This window comes from Megalops cyprinoides, chromosome 2 (genome assembly GCF_013368585.1).
Source record: "Megalops cyprinoides isolate fMegCyp1 chromosome 2, fMegCyp1.pri, whole genome shotgun sequence".
Taxonomy (NCBI): domain Eukaryota; kingdom Metazoa; phylum Chordata; class Actinopteri; order Elopiformes; family Megalopidae; genus Megalops; species Megalops cyprinoides.
The window spans coordinates 52,967,698-52,984,429 of NC_050584.1; the positions used below are offsets into that span (position 1 = coordinate 52,967,698).

Sequence of the window (16,732 nt, forward strand, 5' to 3'; positions counted from 1 at the left end):
ATTGTAATTGGTATTGTAGAATATGAAAGAAATTATGTCATTGTATGGATGACAGAAATAATAATACCACTGCTGTAATATAAAAGAAGTGTTGAAAGAATGTGAAGAAATGTAAGCCCTCTGTGTTTTATTGCACACTTGCATCAGTGTGGGTGTTCATAAGGAAGTTGTATAAAGGTTAGGAGCACATAGGGGAGTTGTAATATGTTCTTCCTGATAAAACTGTAACAAGCGCATGATCAGGATCAGCCTGTTGGATAAGCGGATGCAAATGAATTACAAAGAACGGGAGACCAGGCTGTCCTTCTTGGCGCAGGCTCAGAGTCAAGGACACAGTGCAGCCATGAGGTCATGTAGAAGTTGAGACTGTTCTTGAAAATGTTTCAAGACCTATGAAAATGGAGCTGTTTTTTTTCTTTTTTTTTATAAAGTCCTTCCTCTGTGTTAATGCCAGCTAACAAACAATGTGTACTCGTAATAGTAACCAGCATAGCTTATTACAAATTGGTGGTAGACGTGGGATTTCTGGGGAAACAACGATCTTAACCGCCAAAACTGGGAACTGAACCCTGGTCCCACTATGTAATACTTTCTGCCCTTCTCACAGACAGTCAGGTGGTCTTAATTAGGGCCAAACCTGAATATGACAGTGTCATTGATGAATTTGTTACAATCAGAATTAATCTGACATGGTGCTGGAGCCTATGCTGTGAAGTGTTAATTGCAGTTTGAATATGGTGGTGGTGTTCACTAATTTGGTATGCAGTTGTAAAATTACCACCTCATTATCTGCTACTGTCTATTCATTATACTATGGCAGGGTTTGCTGATCGAACCGACAATAGACAGCAGTGTATTTGGAATACTGAGCCTTACAACATACTATACTGAGTTTTATAGACTTTTGTAAAATGAAGAGAAGAAAGCTATTTTGAAGTTGAGTTCTGCCTTTGAAACTACATTCATTTGGGTTTATGACTCCTGCAATGGCACTATGGCAGAGATCACAGTCAACGGGGTCAGGATTACTAGTTTGGATACACCAGTAGGATGCAGTGGCCAATCTTAATGTTGCTTCTCTGAAAAAAAACAGCCAATCAGCCAATACCACACTCTATGTCCTCTCCCGTTACGTAAGTGATAGCCCATTCAGGCAAAATCTGAAGATCTGAAAACCATGAAATTTATCAGAAAACTTGCGATGACCCAATATCTCATCACAACACATCACAACCAACTCCCTGCTTGTCTATGTACAGTATATGCATTTGTTTCAAACTTACAGAACACTTTCTAAAGATATTAAGGAACAGATACTCTCCATTAAAGCTATTCTCCAATGTGATCCAGTTACAAAGAAATGTGAATGCATCATGCCATAAATATATTGGAAAAACACATGCTGTGGGCAAAGTGTATCTTAATGTGTCGTATTTAGCTCCTATTTAATGGATGATATCGTTCAAAGTGTATGCGTTATATAACGTTCACTTAAACGTGAGTGGGACTTTGTGATCGAATTAGTATATAGCATTTATATTACTGGCAGTTGATTGCTGTTTGAGTTTCTCGTTTTGTTTACAACCAAACAACATTTTGTGACGTTTTGGAATAAGGTCCAATTGTCAGCTTATATACTTCAAATTAAACGAAATATACAAAAATTAGAATAGAATATCAATAGGTGTTTACTTTTCAAAACCATGTTTGAGACATGAAGATGCGTTGGGTAATGAAAATGAAACAATCTACAATGTAAAATACAGCATAACACGCGAATGCTAAATTGATACGATTTCTCTAGTATGGCTAGTATTTTCTAATTATTGCTATTAATTCAAAAATGATTTCGTCTGCGTCTAATTCTTTTGTCGACGGTATTTTTGCTTGCCTGTCTAGATGTCAAACTATCAATCTAAACTCCCATCAAAGACTCCAATCCAAATTACTGTCGATCTCTTCCCTGGTTTTACCATGCGTAAATAGCCCGTAATCAGAAGCAATCCGGGGAGCCGTAAGTGATGCTACGTTTTGTATAGCCTAGTTCATCAGTCGCCCTCGTTTATTTTTATTTATTTATTTATTTTTTGTAGTTTTCCTTACAGCGATATTCATTTTTAAGTATATTTACATTTCGATTAAGTGCCATATTACAAGTTTCAAATAATTAAACGTTGTATATCTTCTATATTAATGGATTTATCTCAAAATATTTGTTTCCCAATGAATGTAGGCTATATTCTATATCTGTGAGATTTTTTCTTTGCAAATCAAAAGCGTTTTTCTAATATTCTCCTTGTGCGGGAGACAGATTTCCAGGCAAATCCAAATCCATTCTTTCCACGAACTCCACCACGGTGTTTTGCTTCCGCGCCTGCTGTTTTCACTTCCATTGTGATACTCCGGCTCTCACTTTACTCTGAGTTTCTGTGAGTGTGTGGAAGCAGGCAGAGAGAGACTTGTATTTTTTTTTTGTTATCATCGCTTTTAATGATATTCTTTTTTTCCTTTACGGATATCCGGAAGATGCATTGATGTCGCTGTCAAAAACTGAGGGAGGTTGTTTGGCTTACAGGACGCGTTTTAGTAACAAAGTTGAGAAGTAGCTCGCTCGATAGTTCCGTTCAAGTTTTCCCTGGGCTGCAGAGAGAATTCCCAGTTTACTATACAGCTAACTAAGCTAGCCATCATGGCGAGGCGGCCAGTGGAGGGATCTGTGATTTTAACCTGTATTACTTCCTCTGTGCGGCATGAGAGCTCTCAACTTCATTGGAATAAAGATAAAATTATTACTTGGAGTCTCGTAACGATCTGCACGCTGATGTGCTGTGGATTTTGTGGTGCAGACACCGAGTTTTCCATCTTGGAAGAAGCGCAAGTTTTAGCAGTTCAGATGAAAAAGCTGTCCTCGCAGGAGCTGGGAGTTTTCACTATGCAGGTAACTGAAATTTAATGCTGTCTTCCAGTGCGGTTTCGTGTGTTGCTGCGGAGGGCGACCATTTTCGTTTGGGAAGTGTTTTGAAGTTTGTTTGGGGCTGCGTGAAACTGATTTTAGTTTTATTAAATATATGAATTCAGTCATTCATACACATCAAAAGTTAGTGCCGAAACACAAAATCTATTGCATGTGAGAATTTTGACGCGATTTATTGAAAACTTGAAAATATGTGTGTATGCCAGAAACTAATATGCCAGTTTTTGTTATCCAAGTGTGTTTTTCAAATATTATTTCATCAGCAGGATTAATTTGCCTGTTTTGCTGAAAGATAGACTAGGGGCTCGCTGGTCGATATGCGGACATCGATAGCTCCTTAACTATTGTTGACTATCTCATCTAACGCCCTTTATCGAGTTGAATGGACGGTTATTTCAAAATTGATAACCCATCGACAGACTACATGTTTTCTTTCTTTGGGCTGATAGTGATTCGGTCCAGCTATTTATCTTTGTTGCGCTCAATTTGGCCGTGCTGCTGCTGCTGCGGTGATTGGCGTGTGTGTGCAATCAGATAAGTGAAATTCTTAGCTGTGATTTTTTATATTCCCATGTATCCAATTTATTATTACGTTTGTAATTTTTGGACAAGACCGGTTACTTTCAACTTTGCCATCTAAGTTTAATTCAGTTTTGTCGACCAAAAGAAAAAGAGTATTACCGACGATTATTATAGATTATTCCCACATGGTGTTCAGTTCAACCCAAAAATGTAGTTAATTTTGGAGATGCTACAGAAACCCTATACCGCTACCTTATAGCTACATAGTACGCACAGTTTTATGCGAGAGAATTATTTAAAACTGGACGCAATCAAAGCCTTTTCAGAAGTAGTCTGCATATAATTATAATTAATGGCTATACCTTACGTTCTCCCCGCAGTCAGTAGCATAATGAGGAGTTTATGTAAATTGTGATTAGGGTGTAATGCTATTAGATAAACACAACGTTAACGGGTGGGGTCTTCATTAAATAGTTTACAGCTGAAATATGACGTTCATCGGCCCGATGTGGGGGTGTTTGATGTCGTGGTAATTTAGTTTTTAGGGTCAACCAACAAATGGCAAACTGTTATTGTGGTGTGATGTGTGGTGGACATCCTAACACTTCACAGAAAACGTGCATAGAGGTGGTCAGTAGGGGGCCTGGCCCAAATGGCGTTTCATCTCTCAGAAGGGCTTTATCCCGCTGCCATGACCCATCTTTGAGGCCTACACTTTTCCCAGAGCTACTCCTTTGTCACACTCAAATGGTAATTCACTTTTTATTCTCTCGCTCGCTCTGCCATAGGTCGATTCATTCACGTTTACTGTAGAATTCCCCCCATTAAATATATGTATGTATATAGATGTATGTCATGGCTTTGTCAGGTCTCACTCAAAAGAACGTTCTGCAAATGGTGTGAATTTTTGCCTTTAATTTTCCATAAGTGCTGGTTAGTAAAATGCAGAGCTTTTTAAAAAATTCTTATTGCATGAATGCATATTTGAATGTGTGACAGAAATATTAAAAATGGATATTTCTTTCTAGAATAGCTTTCTTTTGTTACAGGTTTAATTTAAATATACAGTTTGGTGAGGCAGTCATTAATGATGTGAGTTTGTCACTTTCTTAATTTTCTTTTTAGCATTTACTGTATATGTTTGATGACTTATGATGGTTGAATGTGAACACACCACAGAGAGATGGAGAAGAATGCTTGGTATAATTTAGGCCTAATTCTAATTTGATTTGTCTCCTCATGGACGGTTGGCTTTTCATATGTACATGGTATCTAAGACCAAGAAGTTTGTCATGGATGTAGGGTAATTTTGCTATATACAAATATCAGATGTACCAGTTGATTCCCTTATTAATCAGGTGAATTTTGAGGGAGGTTTCATCTAATATTTTACTAAGCATTGGAACTGCCACTCATTCATGGGCTGTTCTCCAGAACCTGACAGGTCCTCAGAATGTATTTTCTATCAATCAACAGTAAATGAGTAAATACTTAAATAAATAAAACATACCTGTGATCTTAAATAATCTTGTTCGGCACGTCGGGTTGGCTTTATAGTGTACATCCATTTTTTTCCAGAAATACAATTTTATTTTTAATGGAATTGCACAGGTTGTATTTTCCTCTGTGTCAGACAGAAGTAATTTAGTGTGCATTCTGTTAAGTCTTCTGAGTCAGTGGGTCAAGTTGATACAATCTAACATGAAGTAATTGATTTATCAAGTGGATTGAAGTGCACACACACAGTGAATTGTTTCCCTATTCTGATATAAATTAAATTTAATGGAAATGTTCCTGCTGTTTTCACTGTTGAGAAGCAGACAGATTGGCATTGAAACGCATTTAATATTAGGGAAGACTGCATGGAATCACATTGTGTGAAAATATTTTCTTTCAGAATGGGTGTTTAGTACTCTAAATTTGACCTGATTTATTCATTTATAGGGCTATGAAGTGTCTCTTATTTTTTCATTTTTATTTGAAGTCGAGCTGTTGTGTTCATTGTATGAAGTTACCATACGCATTAATATTTTCTAGGCTTTGGTTAACTGACAGCCTAACTGTGAACTTGGTCGTTTTTTCTGATTTCAAAGGAGTGCTTCATTGGTAAATGTTTTACAAACAGTCCTGAGAGTGTTCAGTGTTCAGATCGGGGTATATTGACATGTACTGGTGTGAGAGGCAGCGGTATCACTTTACTTAGGGAACATTTTCTTCTCTGTGAGAATATATGAGGGGAAATGTCAATAGTTCTCTCTCTGGGGCTCCTTTTCCCAGGTAGCAATTTTCCCCTCTGAATATTGGTCCCAATAATCGTCGGCCGGGTTGTGGTTTGCTTTCAGGTTTGTGTGTTGAGGCCACCTAATATGCTAATGATGGCAGTAGACGAGGGACCTGTGAAGAGTCCGGGGGAAAGGGGGTTGCAGTTTCCCCATCCTCTGTGCATGATTCTGGGTTGGTCGTCTTCCAAGGACAACAGTCTTAAGAGGCTATCTAAATCCTTTCGCTGCGGAATTATTTTTGTTGTACAGAGCTTGGAAGAGTCTGCGCAGCACCTCTCTCTCTCCTCCTGAGACTACTCCCTGCATCGATCTGGGGAGGAGGGGCGGACGAATGGTAGCAAGGGGAAAAAAAATAAAATCAGAATTTCTAATCCCTCTCAGAATTGTAGCGTCAGAAGCTAGGGGGGCTATGTTACTGACGTGACTGTTCTTTCATCCGCAATTACTGCCTGCCTCATGCATTCAGCTGACACCACATCGAAACGAAAGGTACATTAGCTGGTTAAAGTGATCACAAAAGACTTGCACATGTCTGATTCAAATTCAAATTTCAAATGAGCAACACAGCGGCCAGGTGTGTTGGGGCAATCTGCAGCAATGATCTGTTATTGCGGTATTACAGTAGGGAAAATGCTGCTTTTTCTCATGAGAAGAGCAGCTAGCATTCACAGCGCAATTACTGGAACTATTACCATTATTTTTTTACACTAATTTTTTGCATCTCTTTGATATTTCCGAGGACAGCATGAACACCTTAGCTTTTCTTTTAAGGAAACCACTGTCATTTGGGGAAAGGCAACCAGCATCAGCTGCAATTAAAAAAAGTTGTTTATATGTGAATGAATCATATTGGTGGACATCAGTCTTTGTTTAGTCGTGTCATAGTTGTTGGGTGGGAACATCTCCTATTGAGTGAGCCGTTGACACGGCCTATGCTAATGAGCCATCAAATTAATGAGTCATCCTTCAAGCTGGAGCAGCGGGAGTTGCCTCAGGGGTGCTTTCTCTGTGGAGGGTCTCTGTGGATATCACCTCCTCTGTCCTGAAATCTCCCACTTCACAAGTACCATTCCTGCTGCAGGTTCTCTGCTCCTTTGTGTGGAACAGTGAACTCCTTGTGACCTCACCTCACCGCATTCTCTAACCCCCCCCCCCCCCCCCCCCCCCAAAAAAAAAGAACTGGGGCTGGTCGGTTTGGTGTTTGAGTTATTTGAGAGCTGTGGGCATTTTCCAATGCAATGCATTTTCAGTAAATCACAGTTGCAAGCCTCTCATTCCCATAAAATTTCCAAGGGGTCCCATTGTTTTCTGGAATAGTTGATTTATAAGAGAATGTTTCCATCAGGTAGATGCACTTCTTAACAGGATTCCAAGTCGTGTTTTTTTCTGTGTGACAAAACCATGATGCCATTACCCAAAATGACGTGGCTTAACAACATATATTACTTTTTCAGAGCAGTCTGCTTTTGGCCTTGCCCCGCATGGCTGTCAGCGTATTTTCTAAGAAAGGCTCACATGTGCCAGGCCGAAAGATCTCTTCAAAGGAAAAGCTGCTGAATCAAAAGATTGTCGCTGCTATGGTTCTTGTCTCTTTTTTTCCACATAGGTGCGGGACCTCAAAAGCTCATTGCCTCTGTGAAGGAACGTTTCCTCACAAAATGCGCACATGAAAGATGTGTAGACGTCATTATATACGTATGGCCGCTGGAAGCGTGAAACAGATGTGGTCGGATCACGTGGTTTGGCAGCCATGTTAAGCATGGCAGGCTTACAAAGATGTCTCTTCTTCAGGCGCTTTAAGGCACACTGACGTTAATCTTTGGAAACAGAATCTGTGGAAGTATAACAGTAATACAGGCCTCGGGAAGGCACTTGTAAGTGAATGCTGACTACATCTTGTTTCCCTTTGCTTGATTGCACCCTATCAGACACAGACGTCTGTGAAGATGGCAACCCCTGCCCTGAAATGTTATGGTGTGGAAGTATAGATGTGATAAAAACTAGAATTTTGGCATTTGTTGCATTTTGGAAGCTGAGTCTGTTGTCACTTTCCTATCTGAGTGAATCAAGACCAAAATAATTTTGCGGGTACTGCATTCTTTTTAGTTTGCGAGCAGCTGAATGTCATATCAAATTTCTGCAGTTCATGTCTTTAATTGCTTGTAAGGCATTGTCTAATACATTTTTATAGATTTTATCAAGTAAGTAGTATCAAGAATAGATTTATTAAGTAGATGAACCGTGTGTGACATTAATTTGAGAAAATGGAAGTACCTGTAAAATGTGAATGATGCTTCAAAACCATTAACGTCCAGACTTGTAGAGATATCCCAAATCTCTGACTATATTTCGAATGCATGTATAATCACACCTTTGGGTCTCAGCTTTTGGTGCTTAAAGTTGTGTTAGTGACTAACCAGAGCACAACAAGTTGTGTGGAAAAGAGGACAAAATGGCACGTGGTTAGAAGTGAAACACACACTTTAGAGACCTCTTTCACTCAGGGAAGGAGAGGGTCTCACTGTCCTGAGATGTGCTGTTGGCTTTGGCAGATCTCCAGGCACTGAGGTACCCCCAGTTCCTGGACCCCCCTGTTTTTTTTTACTGTGAGGAGGATGAATATGGTGCATTGGAGATGAATTGGGAAGCACACCATAAGAGGGCTTAGTACTGGTGAGCAAATGATTTTTCAGTGCTCAAAACAATTTTTCAGCTTCATCATTTTTCACCCACCTTTGTCTGATGGATATTCAGTATATTGTATCTTCGCACAAACTTGCCCCAAGCATATCGTGCCGTAGTTAACAATCTGGAAAGAAATGTTCCAAGGCCACTATCTAAAAGACATTTCAGTATGCTTTGATTTGTGTGCTCCGTTAAATATGAAAACAAACTTGCCCCTTTCTCTTTTCACAATTTATTAACCGCTGTCAAAGATGTCTTTATGTGTATTTTTTTTGTTTCCCGCAGTCTTAAAAAACAGGAATAAAGGCCACATAATGTGGAAGGTTTTATCTTAATTTCTTCTTCAAAATAGTTTAAGGATGAGCTCAAAGCTGAGCTGAGGTTTGAAAAGAGACAGCCCTCTGTTTAGTTTTCTTTGAATTTTATCTTCCGCTGAAACGATGAAATAAGATGGCTGCAGTTACCGACCCCATATGTTTGGAGATGTGCCTTACTTCTCTCAGCCCTTTTCTTTTTTTTTTTTTTAACAGGATGTGTAATTAACTGGCCTTATTTAATCAATTCACACTCACTCATTCACACTCGCACATACTGAGTTCTTCTAGAAAGAAAGCTTTATGGGAGCCAGCTATTGTGTGGCCAAAGATCCTTCAGTTAGTTCCTGCAGGACTGACACAGAATGGCAGGGGAAAGGACCTTATCACTTCAGCCTTCAATTGGGCACAATGAGGGCTGATATGAACTCTCCAAAAAAGGGGGGGGGGGGGTGAAAGGAGCTGCAGTGTTGGAAGAATTGTGGGTGGGTGTGTGGGGGGGGGACCAGCGATACTCCCTCTCCAGTATGTGCGTTTGTTAGGCCAGTGCATTCCCCCTCCCCACCCCCCCAAGTGGAAGCTTTGCATTCCCAATGAGTAGAGAGAAGGGCCCCCACTGCTAAGGATGGGGCTGCATTTTCCATTTGTTTCTTTTTAACCCAGCAGTCCTCTCCTCTCACTGGCTGTTTCTCCCTCGCCATCCACCTTTGTTACATTTTCTGGCACATTCTACGCACGCTATTTATTGGTGGTGGATTAAGGATGTTGTGGGAAATGGAACGGAGGGCGCCGATCTACTTGAAGCCCTCAGTTTTGATAATAAAAACCCTCTCACTATTGTTGCATGTTACATTTTGAAGTACATAAGCACCAGATTTGTGTGTGTGTTTTTTTTTTTTTTCCCTTCAGCTGCGCTAGGTGAGCTAGCGGGAATGATAGATTAGGCTTGCGTGGTAAAGAGTAAACAGAAAGTGGCCCCCTGTTGTCACAGGACTGTTTGTGTCATTTCGCTCTGCTTGTGGTACTAAAGGCAGAGTTATGTATGTGTGCGCCTGTGTGTTTGTGTGTGAGAGAGAATTTCAGTGTGGCGGTCAGGACTATGGGGGGGCTCTTGGGGGGGGGCGGGGGGGCTCTTAGGGGTGGAGGGCCAGTAGGATGAAAAGCCCCACAATGCCGAGCGACACAGGGAGGTCACTGTCCAGGCAGCGCCGCTCTTTTATTGTCATGAATAAATAAATAACTCCACTTCATTAATCCTGAATCCTCTTTCAGAGGCCTCTCTGTGCCGGGGTTACAGAGGTGATCTGTGTTATTGTAACTCCGCTCCATTCACATAAATCCGGCACATTGCCCATAGTGAAGTCCCCAGTCCTGTGGAAACTCTTGCAATGTCTGTATACTTTCGGAGTGTATTGTATGTCTGTTTGTAAATGAAGGCTTTCCAGTTATGTCATTTCTTTGCTACGTTATAGTAATTACGCTGTAGATTGAAAGTATTCATTTAAGGTCTAAAGATAATGTTTTGGGTATTGTCAGATTAGCAGAGATACGCAGATTGTAAATTGTAGGCTCTCCTCAGTGGAAGTTGCTTCCAAAGTATGGTATCAAGAATGAGCTGCATTGATGCGCAGTTATGGTAATGAAATAAAGCTATGCATTATAGCTGTATAAATATGATGACAAAAGTAACCCTCCTTATTACAGCCTCTGTCAGAATGAAGGGCAGGGGAGCCGAATGCGCAGAGAAGGCTTCTTTGTGTAAGGAGTTGTGCTCCCTCTATCTCCCCCATCTCACACAAGGCCTTTGTGTTCCGTTCACTGACTGTTCCTGCAAGCCAAAGTGTCTGCTTATCTGTGCTGGGATCGTAGCCCTCCAGGAAGCGTCTGCGCTGGGGGCGCTGAGGGTAGGGATTTTGTCTTGGTAACAGACTGTGATGGTTGCGTGCTGGCGGGTTCAGATGGCGGGGGTATGTCACGCTCCTGTTTCACTCTTGTGCCCAATCGTGTTTCCGCTGCCTGTAAGGGCCAACGTAGGGCGGCCCAGATTGCTGTTGACCCAACAAGCAATCTGGTGTTGGACCCTCTAAAGCAGGCCATGGGCCGGGATAGCTAACCTCATAGCCACGACTGCTGAGATCCAGTATGCCGGCTCAAGTTACAGCTCAATGGCTGTTGCAAGTTTGAGCTGCTGTTAGTGGCTAGTTACTTTTTCCTTTCTGGATTTTTATAATCCATTCTTGTGTCTATATCCAAGCCTTCTGCCCACTTTGTCATATTCTGTATATTGTGTGTGCGCACATGCGTGTGAAATAAATTAAAACAGCTTTGTCTAATGAGAATATAAGATAATTGGCCAAGAATTGTGAGGATTGTGAGATTTTTTTGAAATATACTTGTGCAGCAGGCTTTGAATTACATATCCATAGATTCTGCCTTTTCTCTGTTATTTTTGGTTGTTTTTTTACATGCTAATAAACCACAATCTGTTCGAAAGGATCTCTGTGATCTCACTGTTTTTGTTTTGTCTAGCCTGTGTTGCACAGTATATGCCAATTAAAAAAAAAATAACGAGCTCGGGTTTGCCTCAGTGCTGGGGAAACCGGCAGTTTTTTCATTAGCACATTTTAAGGTGAGTTATAACGTGGTGCAGAAACACTTTGGGGATTGTTTTGCGTCGTTTTCCTTATTTGGAACGATTCTTTGCATAATGTTGGTGCAAGCGTAAAGGTGACGTGCTAATTTAAATCACGTTGAAGAAGCCGTCATCAGATCACAGTAGTCTGAGTAGACGGTACCTGTGACATTCCTTGCATTGTTCTAGTCTGTGGGTTTCTTCCCGCCCGTGCCCATTGCACGTGATGTCATGCAGATCAGCCTAACAGCCTGCTTTGTGAAAATTTCCATTAAGTGGAAGAACAGCTGGGCTGTGCTGCCAAACTCGGCTATAGCCGCTCCATAATGCTAAACCGGTTTGTAGTGTCACAGGCACATATGGACTCTCCTACATCATGCACTTCTGTGAACACCTGAGGACAATATAGGACTAAAGGGAACACTGTGACTCATGGCTAAAAAGAAATTATTACATGTTATGTTATATTCTGACACTAGCCTTTTTCCTGGGTGAAGTGGGTGGACATCAGTTGTTTCTTCAAATGTTTTCTCCAAAACTGCTGTTTTGCTGCCACTAGTTATGTACAGACTACACAATTGCACTATAAGTAGTAGAGGGTTGTTTGGGGAAATAACTCAGTGAGGGTTTTTATCTGTCCTCCTTGTTGTTTTCTTCCCGTTTCATCTTATATCTTTGTTTTTCTTCCACACAGAATTCATGATAGCAAACCAGGTGCACTTAGTGCATGTATATCACCAAGTCAAACATAAATGCAGGATGCTGTCCAGTTAGCATAGTACAGGTAATGGTAAATAGAAATAGGGATGAATGCAATGTTAGGTAGCTTAGAAAGTATTTGCTTAGAAAGTATTAGGTGAAAGTATTTGCTGCAGGAAGGATAGACCGAATAAAGGGTTTTGTGATCAAAATGCGTAAACAGTAAAGGAAGTGTTTTGGGGACAGGCAGAGCTGGATAGAGGTTTTGGCGTGTGAATGGGGGCTAATTTATGATTATATTTAATTTAATTTAAAATGTATGAACTGTTTTAGCCTTAAAAAGATATTATTCAGGAAATGAATAAATTACTGACTTTGTACGTGCGCACGGGAGGTTTTTTCAGTGATAGAATTCATAATGCAGAAAAAATATGTCTTGTGCAAGTTAAAGTTGAACTTATCTCCACCAATGCACACAGAACATACACACAATAGTTCATTTGTTGACATACCCCGGTAATTCTATTCTGACTCCCTGCTGTTGTTGAAAAAGCATGGAAAATACAATGAAGTAAAATGTGTTAACATGATATACAGTTTGGTGTTCATTAGGCCTAGTTATTCAAATGGCAGGAGTGTTTTCCAGTTCATTCTGGTGATTAAACCAAAATCTTTAAAGGGAGATTAAAATGCACTCCCTATATGTTTTAAACACCCCCCCCCCCGCCACCCCTTTCTGTCGTAGAGGAAGCTGGCCTGTCCTTGGGTTTGTGTGTACTGGTGTTGCCAAGTCTAAACCCCTCCTTATGTGTCTCTAATTGCGCTCGGTGTTGAAATCTCAGCCAGCGCTTGGTATTTCTCAGTTGGTTCACTGTCTCTAGAGATGAAACAGGAAGTGACCTCAGATGACGTTTGACCCTTGTCCCCCCCCCCCCCCCCCCCCTCACTCGCGCAGGGTTGTTTGGAACATGAAAGGGGGTGCAATTCTTTTGAAAAAAAAAGAGGCACTAATTGGGAGGCAGCGATGAGTGTTTGGCTTTGAGTCTAATAGGAAGGGAAAAAATGGCTCGGCAAACACGCGGCAGCTGTGTTTTGCTGTTACTGCTCCAAGTTCAGGGTGAATCTCACCAAGGACACCGTCACGTTATCTGCCTCGAGTCATTCGGAACGTGACACCATTGTAACGGGAGGGAAACTGCTTTGATGTTAAACACAGCACTGTACATTTCCTTGTGCCGGTATATAAATGTAATACTGGTTCTCTAAGGAACTGTGCTGAATTTTGCAGGACATAAACAAGCAAGCCCCACCTATTCCCTCTGGGGAGCCCCAGGTGCTTGTGTGTCTGTGTGTGGGTTTGTTTGTTGTGTTATTGCTTTATAAGTGAGCTGTGGTAAAACAAAAAAAAGTCACAATTGGGTATGTTTTATGTATCAATTACTTGCATGCATAATTAAACATTCTGAACTTTGTATGCCTAGAACCTGTCTTGACTCATTTTCCAGTTGACGACACAAGTCGTTTTTATTCTGAGCCAGAGTTTTCATTAGTGTGAACAGACAAATATAAAACCTTGTAAAACAAAGCTAATTTTCCATTTTTTCCATTGCTCTCTGATCACTTGAACGCCTTACAAATTAATAAGGATTTGTACCTTATGATAGGCACATTGCACTAACTGCACATTGATAACCTCACAGGAAGCTTCTGCATAACTGTTGGTGTCAATAAGCGACCCATGGAAAATAAGCATCATTTTGTGACAAGGTGTAGTGCTTTCCCTTCACTAATGAAAACCTCTGCTACAGTAATGTTGGCTTACATCAGGCCGTCTGTTTGCAGGCTTACACGACACACATCTGAGTGCTCTGTAGTGCATGTAGATGCTCAATACATATCACAGTGCATAAAGTGTTGTTTTTTTGACAGGACCTCTCCTTTAAAAAAAGCCATATCTGGATTCAAGTAGTTTACTTTCCTTTGCATTTTAACAGCAGGCTCAATAATACTTTCAAATGATGGTTTTAGTTGCACAGAGAATCTCTGCCCTCAGTGCCCTGACAGTTACCTGTGATCTCATACGAGATGTTCCGATAAGTTGAGATGAGGGATGTAGAGAAAGCAGCTTCAACCACACACAATCAATGAATAATTAGCCTTTTTCACCTTACTGAAAAATACATATGAAGAGCAGCATTTTTTTCTCTCTTTCTGAGATTTCTGTTCTGCTGTTTGATTTCTGTGCTACCAGGGTCACGTGTGCTACACGTTTCTGGCTCAGAAACGCGACGCGACAGTCGCGGCTAGCGTAAGCGCATCGTTGCAGACAAACAGAAGTTTGGGAGCCGCGTTAAGCTGGGGATCTCTGTGGAGTTACAGCGTTTCATGTTGTGCCGGTGGAGCAGTAGCGCTAATCTAGATCTTTAGGCGAGTTTCACCACTGAGGAAAGTGGGTCTCGTTGTTCAGACACTGCAGACAATGGGCCCCTTCTCTGCTGGTTACTTTTTCACGCAAGAAGTGGGAATCTCTAGTGTCAAATGCAGATTCAGCTGGGGTTTTCTGTCGTGTGAGGGCATAATACTACTGCAGTCTTAAATGCTCATTTTTGTACTGCAGGCAACACGCAAAAATAACAGCAGCTCACTGGTAGTCTAATGAGGGACAGAGGTGCATTGCGGAGAGAAAGGAGCTGTACTGTAACAGCTGGCCCTGCAGCAAACATTCATAAATATTTGTGAAGTTTGAATTTTGAAACAAATACAACAAGTCTGTTTCAAAAATGCTCAAACATCATACAGTGCAGTACAGTCAAAATATCATGAGTACGCTAAGTGGTAACAACAGTCACTGGCACAAGCCCTCATTAAATGCCCTGCAGTTCAGAAATCACGGTTTCGAAAGCAGTGTTTTCGCAGAATAGCTTGTAATCATCCTTTACCCTGCTGCTTTAATGTGCTTTTCTCTTTGCTTCATCGTCTAGATTTGCATATCAAGTTTTCATATAAAGAATTGTAGCTGGCTTTGGTGTGTTCAAATGATCGCTAGATCCAAGACCATCAAAGAGATTTTGCTGTTGGAAGTAGGAGACATTTGTCAAAACAAAAACCTCTTGTAGCTTTTGCCCTCAGTTTGGTGGCTAATGGCAGAGATAAATGCCCTGCTTTTTAGCCAAGTTCACCTTGTGGCTTCAGTCAAATGTTCACTCTACATTGTAATAAGTAGAACGTAGCCAGATGTCCTCACACCTGGTGTGCCGACCCACTTTGAGAGCACACGTGTGAGAGGGAGAGAGCTAAGCTAATGACTTATCTGAGCAAGGAGCCCATTTCACTCCCAGTTGGGAGTACCATTATTGTTCGCATTGCAAACATCAACACCAGCATCAGTTGACTAAGCTGTAAAAGAAAATTCAGGGAAATATTGAAAATGTGTTCTGGTTGAGCGTGTGGTATGCACTCGATTGCATTGTGTTGTGTTTTCCTCAGCAGACCGTTACCCAGATTGGCTCACATAGAGTACAGATTTACATGTTATCCATTTAGAGTGTGCGGCAATTCAGATACCTTGGCCAAAGGTACAACAGCAGTGCCCCACCCAGGAATTGAACCAGCAACCTTTGGGTTACAAGCCCTGCATCTTAATCTTGTCGTTACACCTTACATTGATTCCCTTATCACGGCTCTGTCTGTATGCCAAGGTTGTGATGACAGGTGCATTTTAATTTCTCACTTCGCCCGAAATGGTCTGGCAGTGAAGTATCAGTGAAGTGCCGAACTGCGTTGCCTCAGTTGTGCATCATAGTTGGTGAAGCAATGAAAATGTGTCTGCTCCGCAACTGCATCTTCAAAAAGCTGTGGACAGAGTGCATTTTCCAGAGGGAATTGAAAACCCAGGGCCACTTTGGGAAAGGTAGTCTAGAAGGAAAACATTGGGAAAGAAAAACAACCAATATAGACAGGTAATGGCAAGTGAAAATGCCTTGTTTCATTTGCCAAGCTCGACTGTAGCTAGATAGCCACAGTAGAAAAAAGGCCATGTACACAATGTACTTTTCTTCTGTTGCATTTTCTGCAGTGCTAGACTTCAGTCAGAGGTAAGCCACTTTTCTGTTCTGTCTCTGTGGCACTGCTAGCTGCCTCATGTTACCTAAAACTACCACCTGCTCACTACCAGTTTAGCTAGTTGGCTAACTGGGTGGACAAATGATGCAAATAAACAAATTTACCTTATTGTATACCCTGCTGCATTGTTTGGTCTGTAGCATTAGATAATTTGTAGATATTGTTTCCATGTATTTTGCAAACTCGCTTGCTAGCTAGTAGCCTAGTTGTTCAGAGGAGACAGCAGTGTGAATGAAACTAAAATAAATGTTCTCCTTCCTTCTCCCACTTTGTGAATGACTTCCCTGTCTGGGTGATTCAGTGTTGACTTTTCTGATAATTACTATTTATGAGAGATTGCTCTGTTTACTTTGCACTGTCCCAGTCTGTTTCATCCTTTGTCAGTTCCATAAACACACCTACAGTACTGAGTGTTCTAATGTGCCAGCAGAGTGTGGCTACGCTCTGGTCACATTGAATACTATGTAGCTAACTCTGCTTAGAACTACCAGCTTAAACTCTA

At 41.1% G+C, this 16,732-nt stretch overlaps 1 protein-coding gene across 1 annotated transcript in view; it reads left to right on the forward strand.

Moving 5' to 3' along the window:
- The first annotated feature begins 2,470 nt into the window (after nucleotides 1-2,470).
- Nucleotides 2,471-16,732, forward strand: part of cachd1 (cache domain containing 1) — a 68,445-nt gene continuing 54,183 nt past the window's right edge. Inside the window, exon 1 of the mRNA XM_036522103.1 lies at nucleotides 2,471-2,938. Coding sequence (XP_036377996.1) covers nucleotides 2,690-2,938 — 249 coding nt within the window. The 5' untranslated portion in view covers nucleotides 2,471-2,689. The remainder of the gene's footprint in view (nucleotides 2,939-16,732) is intronic.